Here is a 9020-nt window from a genome sequence, read left to right as displayed (position 1 = left end):
TTTTTATGGTAAAATATTATTATGATTTCCATAAATATAGTTAATTTTTTTTTTTTTTTTTTTTTTGCTATCATTAATTCTGTTTGGCAACTGTAATATATTTAATGAATTTTTTTTTAAAAAATTGGGGGTGTTTGGCTTCAAGTTTTCCTTCCTAATTAATAGTATAGATAAATAAAATTGTAATCCAAAGTAAATAACATTGACCCCAAAAAAATAAAAATAAAATAAAATTAGAGTAAGCAAATTTGAGAATCGTGTTTGGGTTTTCTCGAAGAGGTGAGAAGAGATTTTACTTAGCGCAAGTTCATCAGTCTCTTCCATACATATACTCTCTCTATTCAACAAAATTGCCACTGCGATTGAGAGAGCTCTCACTCACAATCTAGGGTTTCTGATACCCAGCAATGGCGAGTGTTTACATACCTGTTCAGAATTCGGAAGAAGAAGTTAGGGTTGTTCTTGATCAGCTCCCTCGAGACGCTTCTGATATCCTTGATATCCTTAAAGCCGAACAAGCTCCTCTCGATCTCTGGCTCATTATCGCGGTTCGTTCTCTCTTCTTATTTACTCAACTCAATTTGAAAAATTTCTTCCAGATTCCTTATTGGGTCTCTCTCGAATTGGGTGAGATTAGCTTCGAGACTGTTCACTGTGTTTTCTATTTCTTCTGATTTTGTGTTTCATCTTTGGTGAAGAGAGAGTACTTCAAACAAGGAAAAATTGAACAGTTCCGTCAAATATTGGAAGAAGGGTCAAGTTCTGGTATGGTGATGCTGCTTAGTTTTGTTAAGAATAGTCTGTTAGTACTGGAATCGTTTTGGAATTGGAAAAAAAACTCATTTTTTGTTTCTTGTTGGGTAGATATTGACGAGTACTATGCTGATGTTAAGTATGAGAGGATAGCAATCTTGAACGCTCTAGGTGCGTATTACAGCTACCTAGGTAAAACTGAGACGAAGAACAGAGAAAAAGAGGAGCAGTTTATCATGGCAACACAATATTATAACAAAGCATCGAGAATCGATATGCATGAACCTTCCACTTGGGTTGGGAAAGGTACTACCAGATTCTTTATTGGTTTTGAATGGTTGTTATCTTCGTTTAATAGTGATTGCTGGTAAACAGGAACTTGTTTATGCAAATCTTTTGTTTCAATTTCTCCCTTTACAATGTCTGCATTAAGTATTTGATGGTGGTGATCTCTATGTTTACTTGATATAGACTCCTGAAAAGTAATTGTCTGCTTACAGGTCAGCTCTTACTGGCTAAGGGTGAAATAGATAATGCACTTCAGGCATTTAAGATTGTGTTAGACACTGCCCCTGATAATGTTCCTGCTCTTCTGGGTCAGGTATAATGATTTGTGATCTCATTACATGTCACTTAGGTAAATGTTTGTAGGTAGTTGGATTCTATATACATAATCTCATTTCATAAGCCCCAGGAAATTTCATCAAATTTTCTTAATTTCGTAGAGCATAATTATGGTTGGCAAGTTTCTTGAGTGTAACTCTGCTTGAGAAAGCTCTGGGTCAAAATTTGGGAAATTAAAATTTTGGGTATAGCTATGTTTTATAACTTTCGTAGTTTCTTCAAGCACAATTAAGAATGTCTTGGAAACAAGTTTTGGGTTAGCTATATCAGATATTCTGGTAATAAGAATTTGATTCTGATGTTTTCCCTCTTACCAACCACCTGGGCCTGAGGCAGTATTAGCCTTTTATTTACTTTCTGCAAATTAATAATTGCTCTATCACATGTACAGGCTTCTGTAGAATTTAACCGGGGACGTTTTTCCGAGTCATTACAACTCTACAAGGTATGCTGATCCTTTAACTGTCTATATTTCTGTATATTACTTCTTCATTTGGGCTATAAATTTCATATTCTTTGATTTAATGGTGAGACAATCTAGTTTATTTGTGGAACAGATTGACAATATTTTGATTTTCTATGTATTGACTGTCTTAAGAGGGCCTTGCAAGTATTTCCCGGGTGTCCTGCAGCTGTGAGATTGGGAATTGGTCTTTGTCGTTATAAGTTGGGGCAACTAGATAAAGCACGGCAAGCGTTTGATCGTGTTTTGCAGGCAAGTAGGACTGGGATGTTAATCTCATTTTTCTTATGACACAGCAGACTGAGTGATTCAAAAAATGTGTGCTATTTACCATATTCTGTATCTGCAGCTAGATCCTGATAATGTTGAGGCTCTTGTGGCACTTGGAATCATGGATTTGCAAGCAAATGATTGTAAGTATAACTCTGTTCTAAATCTTCTGGTAATGCCTGTATGCTGAAGAGATTCTATTAACTAAACTTCTTTGTGGCCTTTGCTGATGATGTTACATTATGTATAGCTATAGGAATGAGGAAAGGAATGGAGAGAATGCAGCAAGCATTTGAGATTTATCCCTATTGCGCATCAGCCCTAAATTATTTGGCCAATCACTTTTTTTTCACTGGCCAGCACTTTCTTGTGGAGCAGCTGACTGAAACCGCATTAGCGGTCACAACTCATGGCCCAACAAAGTCACATTCTTTTTACAATTTAGCACGGTCATATCATAGCAAGGTTTGACTTTTTTATCCTCTCGCGAATATTCCATTCTTACCTAGTCTTGAAGATAAGTATGGCAAAGGACTTTGTGGTCTACCCTAGTATACGTTAGGGTGAAACAAACTATGAGCTTGCCGATGTTAAGGAAGTGGTGGAAAAAGTTGAGTAAAGCCTGATAAAATAATTTATTTGAGCAGAGATATATCTGATGGTGTCTTTCTTCTATGGGATGTTATAGAAGAACACATATTTTTCTGTTTCCTTTGTGTAAACTCCCTGTCTATGTCTGATGATTGTCTTGTTGTAGGGGGACTATGAAAAGGCTGGAATGTACTATATGGCAGCCATCAAAGAAACTGATAATAAGCCACAAGAATTTGTATTTCCTTACTTTGGTAACTTTTCCTTCCCGGTTTTACTGAATTTCACTTAAATCTTCGTATGTTACCATCTGTCATTACCAATGAAAAAGCCTTAGTTTTCACTTTCCAGTATAGCGTCGTTTGGACTGATGATCTTATATGTGCAGAGTTATCATGTATGGTCATTTAATTTGCTTTTGGTTGATGTTGCAGGTTTGGGTCAAGTACAACTTAAGTTGGGGGAGTTTAAAGGATCTGTGGTTAACTTTGAGAAAGTATTAGAAGTCTATCCTGATAACTGCGAAACTCTGAAGGTTAAATGCTACAGGCTTTTTCATTACCAATCTTTCATTTTGTATTTTATTGTAATTTTTTTTTTAATTACAATAAAAATGTTTCATGTGCATGTTTCCTTTCTTTCTTTAGGCTCTGGGACACTTATACACCCAGCTTGGAAAAACTGATAAGGCCCTTGAGTACATGCGGAAGGCCACAAAACTTGATCCTCGTGATGCCCAGGTCAGTTTGGCTTACATAATTCTTAAGTCTGATCTTTTAAAAGGTGTTGATACTTGCCTGACATAATTGGTAGTAATTATGATCTCCGCTGCCTTACTGTGGATCACCTTCGAGTGACACTTCTACTTTTGGTTCCTGTAACACGAGCACATTTAGCCTTAGTAAGGAAGAAAAAACATCGTAGCAAACAGTTCTGCCATATATCTTTAGAACACCTTGTGTGTTTTTTTAGACTCACAGCTCATTAGTGTGGTTGAAGATTTATTAGGGATATGGATCATCTGTGATTTGTTGACTATTGCAATTCATTCTTCCTTGATTTTTTATTTTTTCTTATTGTTACATGCTACAATGGTCTTGTAGGCATATGTTGGCCTTGGTGAGCTGCTGATACCTTCTGACACAGGGGCTGCACTTGATGCCTTCAAAATGGTAAGTCTATTTAAAATGTGATATTGATAATTGTTCTGTTCTAGCCTATTGTACATTATCAAAGAAAGACATTAATTATTCTGAGAACCATAATTTGAAAATTCCCAGGCAAGAACACTCATGAAAAAGGGAGGGCAAGACGTTCCTATAGAAGTCCTAAATGACATTGGTGCTTTACATTTTGAGAGAGAAGAATTTGAGGTTTGTAACGAGGTTGTTTCTGCTTGTTTGCTTTGAATTTTGGCTATTGGCTACATTACTCTTTCCCCCTGCAGTCTGCGCTTGACAATTTTAAGGAGGCTCTGGGTGATGGAATATGGATTAGCTTCATTGATGAAAAAGAAAAATTAGAACAGACGGGTGTATCTGTTCTAGGGTACAAGGATACTGGCATTTTTCATAAGCTGATTGAAAGTGGCCACTCTGTCGATGTACCTTGGAATAAAGTCACAACTTTGTTTAACCTGGCTAGATTACTTGAGCAGCTACACAAAACCGAAGCAGCGACGTTTCTGTATCGCTTGATACTTTTCAAGGTCTATATTTCCTACAACTTATTTTGATATTATTTTTTTATTTCACCTTTATGATCAGTTTTCTAGTGGTAGGAGAAAAGAAGGAAAAAAATTGAGGAGCCGTTTCTGATATTTTGTATTCGAATTGATAATTGTGTATTTCTTTCAAACATCTGATGCTGACTCTTGATTTTTGTTAACTTAATCTGACTGCCTATCCGGTGCAGTATCCTGGCTACATAGATGCTTACTTGAGGCTTGCTGCGAGTGCAAAAGCTCAGAACAATCTTCCTCTGGCCATTGAACTGGTTTACTACCATCTTCAGCATTAATTTTATTTTATATGTATCAGCTTGTTTTTTCTTTCTGACCGTGTTTCTATACTTTCCCCTATAGGTCAATGAAGCTCTGAAAGTGGACGATAAGAATCCAAATGCGTTGTCTCTGCTTGGTGAATTGGAGCTTAAAAATGATGACTGGGTTAAGGCTAAGGAAACCTTTCGAGCTGCTAGTGATGCGACTGATGGGAAGGACTCATATGCTATTCTTTCCCTGGTATATACTTTTAGTTCCACTTCTTTTTTTGCGTTTCAGAATAAATAAGAATCAGATTAAGTTCCTTTTGGGTTCAAAACAAAACACGTATTATAATCATATTAATGAATTGGTTTATATGAGTACCTCACACCCAAAAATGGTTGGACCATGCCTTTTTTATGGGATTAATTTAATCAGTTGTTTCTGTTATCTGGGTTCTCTTGTACAACACTTCAGTCAAGATAACAATTAGGTTCTTTTTAACCAGCCCGTCATCCTGCATGTTTCCTCTACCAACAGCATGGTGAGGGCTGGTTGTCTAGCAGATATCGAACTACCTTGGGGTGGATTCTGTCTTGATAATTTAGTGTGGTGTGTCCTTAGATGTTTGGAATTAATATTCTACAAGTTATATATATAATAACTATTTTTTCTTTTCTGTAATATTTTTGAAATGGTTTAGGGGAACTGGAATTATTTCGCGGCAATGCGTAATGAGAAAAGAAATCCAAAATTAGAAGCTACACATCTGGAGAAGGCCAAGGAACTCTATACTAAAGTATGATACATATTTTTTTCCTTTCTCTCTTTCTTATCGCTAGTAATTTGAAAATACTTCCTGATAGATTTGCATATGGATGTGTTGAGTGGATGGTGGACATTTTAGTATTATATTCATATAGTAATTATGAAGTTCCTGCAGTCTGTTATTTCGAACCGTAGCTGTTGGACAAGGTGTCTTCTTTTATCATGTAATTCTTTGTTATTATCTTAACTGTGTCAAGTGTGGGTTTTACAAATAGAATTACATGTGTGTTTTAGTTAATTCTGTAGGACAGCGAGTTTTTGGCTAGCACAGTGCATTAATAAATAGAGTGAGATCTAAAAGGAGTGGATCATACGAGTCAAATGATCTGCCGTAGGTTATTAAATTTAGTTATCTTCTTGATAAGATGCCTTGAGAACTTGAACAGCATTGTTGGAATTTCTATGCTATTAGCATTGCATTCTCAAACAGGAGATGTTGTCTTTCCATCAACGCTGATCTTCTTACTCATTGTGGATCGTTGGAATTAACAGGTCCTGACTAAACATAATTCCAACATGTATGCTGCCAACGGTTCTGGCATTGTATTGGCAGAGAAAGGCCAATTTGATATTGCGAAGGATGTTTTTACTCAGGTCAGCTTTTATCAGTTATTGTTTGTGGTTAAGGTTAGCTACTTTCTTCAATTCATTGGAAAGTTGTGAATGTTTTAGGTTCAAGAAGCTGCGAGCGGAAGTGTATTTCTTCAGATGCCTGATGTATGGGTGAATCTGGCTCATGTCTACTTTGCTCAAGGGAATTTTGCCTTGGCCGTTAAAATGGTTTGTCATCATATATTTATATATATATATACTTTTTTTTTTTGAGGTTGATTTCTACGTTTTGCTAATGTATACTGTTAATTAACTACGTTGTTGGCAGTATCAAAACTGCTTGCGGAAGTTCTTTTACAACACAGACTCTCAAATTCTTCTTTACTTAGCCCGTACCCATTATGAGGCTGAGCAGTGGCAAAATTGCAAAAAGACACTATTAAGGGCCATTCACTTGACTCCTTCAAATTACACGTTCAGATTTGATTTGGGTGCTGTAATGCAGAAATCATCATCTTCCACACTGCAAAAGAAAAAAAGAACAGCTGATGAGGTTAACCCAAGATCATCTTTTTCTAAGCGACTGATATATTCCCTTGCTTATTTTTGACTCTAGCCTTATGTATTCCATGCTTAGAAGATAGGTAGATATTAGCATACATCGATTGAGAATCAGATTATGATCTTGCTTCTACAGCTTATGTATCTGGAACGTTTCACCATAACCCTAGTTGCACAGTATGCTGGTCATCCGTGCTAAATAATGCCAAACCATTGAAACCTTAGTATGCACTACAACTGATACTAGGATAGCTTTATGAGATGTTTATACAAGGATTTGATGTCTTGCTTTATGAGATGTTTAGACAAGATTAATATGTTTAATGGGGGGGGGGGGATAATTAAATTCCACCTGACAAGGGAATCTGCTTGATGACTCCGCAGGTGCGCTCAACAGTTGCAGAAGCAGAGAATGCTGTTCGTGTATTCACTCAATTGTCTGCTGCTTCAGACCTCCATGTTCATGGGTTTGATGACAAGAAAATACAAACCCACGTTCAGTATTGCTCGCACTTGCTGGAAGCATCAAAAGTTCACCGTGAAGCAGCTGAGCGTGAAGAGCTGCAGAACCGACAGAGACTAGAAGTTGCTCGTCAGGCTGCTTTGGCAGAAGAAGCACGCCGTAAAGCTGAAGAACAGAGGAAATACCAGGTAACTATTGACTTGCAAGTTAACCATTTGCAGCAACAAAATTATTTTAGTGATGATGATTTGTATGAAAGGTTTTCGAATTAGTAATATGCATTTATGGGTTCTTTCTCTTGGGTAGTTGGAGAAACGAAAGCAGGAGGATGAGCTGAGACGCCTAAAGCAAGAAGAAGAAAAATTTCAACGTATAAAGGTGGGAGGTCTCCTACTTTTGATTACAATATATACATGATCAGATTTCTCAATGTTGCTGTATAGTGTCAAGAAAAAATACTATATAATCCATTGTTTTTGGTTACTTATAAGGTTGTGTGCTGTCGATATGTTAGTCTTAAGAGATGTTTAGGATGACATGCTGATTTTGTTTTGTAATAATTAATGTCCTAGGAACAATGGAAGACCTCTACTCCTGGATCTCATAAGCGGAAGGATAGAGTTGAAGATGATGATGGGGAAGGCAAGCCCAGTGAGCGGAGAAGGAAGAAAGGCGGAAAGAGAAGAAAGAAGGACAAAAGCTCAAGGGCTAGACACTATGAAGACGACGAAGAAGAAGTTGTTACTATGGATGATCATAATGAAGTGGAAGATGAAGATGGTAACACTAATTATAACAGAGAAGACGAGTTGACGAATCAAGAAACTGAAGAACCTGTGGATGATGATGCTCATGATCTTCTCGCTGCTGCTGGGCTCGAAGACCCTGATGTTGATGATGATGAGGTAATAATACACATAAAGCTGCAATCCAAATTATGAAACTACATAAACGTCAAGGATCATGTTTTCTAAACTGTCTGTTTTGGTCTGTGCAGGTGCCTGCTTCCGTTGTGAGACGAAGAAGGGCGCTATCATCATCAGACGAAGAAGGTGAACTGATGGAGAATCAGCCAAATTCAATCCTCCAGAGAGAGAAAGAAGAAAACAATAAGGAAGAAGAAGTTGCTAACGTCGAGGAAGAAGAAGAGGAGGAAGAAGCCAACTGAGATGTTTCATACATGACAACAAATCTCTCTTGTGTGTTGTAACTTTAGAGACAAAGATTCCATTGATTCAATTTTTCTAGAAGTCAGTAGTGGGAAGACAAATTACATTCACAGGTTAAGGATGCATACAGTTTGAATTTTTGTGGAAAAGTAACATTGTTTCTTTTGGTTGTATAACATTAGAAGATACAAACACAACAACTTGACACATAGTGAATGGTGTTAGGATAGAAAAAGTTGTATGAAGAAAGAAAAAAAACAAAAGAAATAAAAAAAAAACACAGAAGAGTGTTGTCAGAAGGAAGTGGAAGAGTCAGAAACGTGGGTGTGTGGTCTTGGAAGGATTTGATACTGTTTCTGCAGTTTTCTTCTGTTCCCTTTAACTTTAATTTTTGTGTGTTTTAAGTTTCATTTTTGGAAAAATGTTATTTAAATCCCAAACTTACAATTTTAATCCTCGACGTCGATTTGGGGATTTAGGCATTTCGTTTAAAGCAGCACGACGTCGCTTGTCTTTGTGATTATCATTTTTCGACTTAACATAGATCAATTAGCGATCTTAAACGGTTGTTAACTCCTCTGTTAGAGGATTTGATTTGACAATATGTTCAATCTGGCTCAATCAACAGAAGATGGTGATTTATAAATAACGTCAACGAGAAGTCTATGATTTTGATGGCCACAGTAGAAATCGATGATTAAAATAGCCAAAATTTGTAAGTTCGGAATTTAAATAACATTTTTCCCAATAATCATTTTCATG

General features: G+C 36.7%; 1 protein-coding gene across 2 annotated transcripts; it reads left to right on the top strand.

Annotated features, from left to right (window-relative positions):
* The first annotated feature begins 245 nt into the window (after positions 1 to 245).
* On the top strand, positions 246 to 8467 carry LOC17893834 (protein CTR9 homolog). Of its 2 annotated transcripts, XM_006296816.2 has the most exons (24): positions 247 to 548; positions 699 to 765; positions 865 to 1059; positions 1254 to 1354; positions 1769 to 1822; positions 1976 to 2092; positions 2190 to 2253; positions 2361 to 2575; positions 2868 to 2955; positions 3136 to 3236; positions 3349 to 3441; positions 3805 to 3873; positions 3982 to 4074; positions 4149 to 4409; positions 4616 to 4696; positions 4785 to 4943; positions 5389 to 5484; positions 6006 to 6107; positions 6186 to 6293; positions 6394 to 6618; positions 7011 to 7277; positions 7396 to 7467; positions 7662 to 7994; positions 8087 to 8467. In XM_006296816.2, the coding sequence occupies exons 1-24, from the start codon at positions 408 to 410 to the stop codon at positions 8255 to 8257; spliced, it is 3273 nt and encodes a 1090-aa protein (XP_006296878.1). In that variant the 5' UTR covers positions 247 to 407; the 3' UTR covers positions 8258 to 8467. The 2 variants fall into 2 exon arrangements, with proteins under 2 accessions (XP_023641657.1, XP_006296878.1); XM_023785889.1 differs by having other exon boundaries at positions 246 to 548; positions 699 to 1059.
* The last annotated feature ends 553 nt before the right edge of the window (positions 8468 to 9020 follow it).

Source organism: Capsella rubella, unplaced genomic scaffold, assembly GCF_000375325.1.
Source record: "Capsella rubella cultivar Monte Gargano unplaced genomic scaffold, Caprub1_0 scaffold_3, whole genome shotgun sequence".
Lineage (NCBI taxonomy): Eukaryota > Viridiplantae > Streptophyta > Magnoliopsida > Brassicales > Brassicaceae > Capsella > Capsella rubella.
The sequence above is the reverse complement of the archived record's forward strand: the minus strand, read 5'-3'. Positions and strand labels throughout refer to the sequence as shown.

Coding starts and splice junctions, on each gene's coding strand:
- LOC17893834 (XM_023785889.1), top strand. CDS start 408: ATGGCGAGTGTTTACATACCTGTTCAGAATTCGGAAGAAGAAGTTAGG. Junction 4,075..4,148: donor TTGAGAGAGAAGAATTTGAG/GTTTGTAACGAG, acceptor TTCCCCCTGCAG/TCTGCGCTTGACAATTTTAA. Junction 4,410..4,615: donor ATCGCTTGATACTTTTCAAG/GTCTATATTTCC, acceptor TATCCGGTGCAG/TATCCTGGCTACATAGATGC.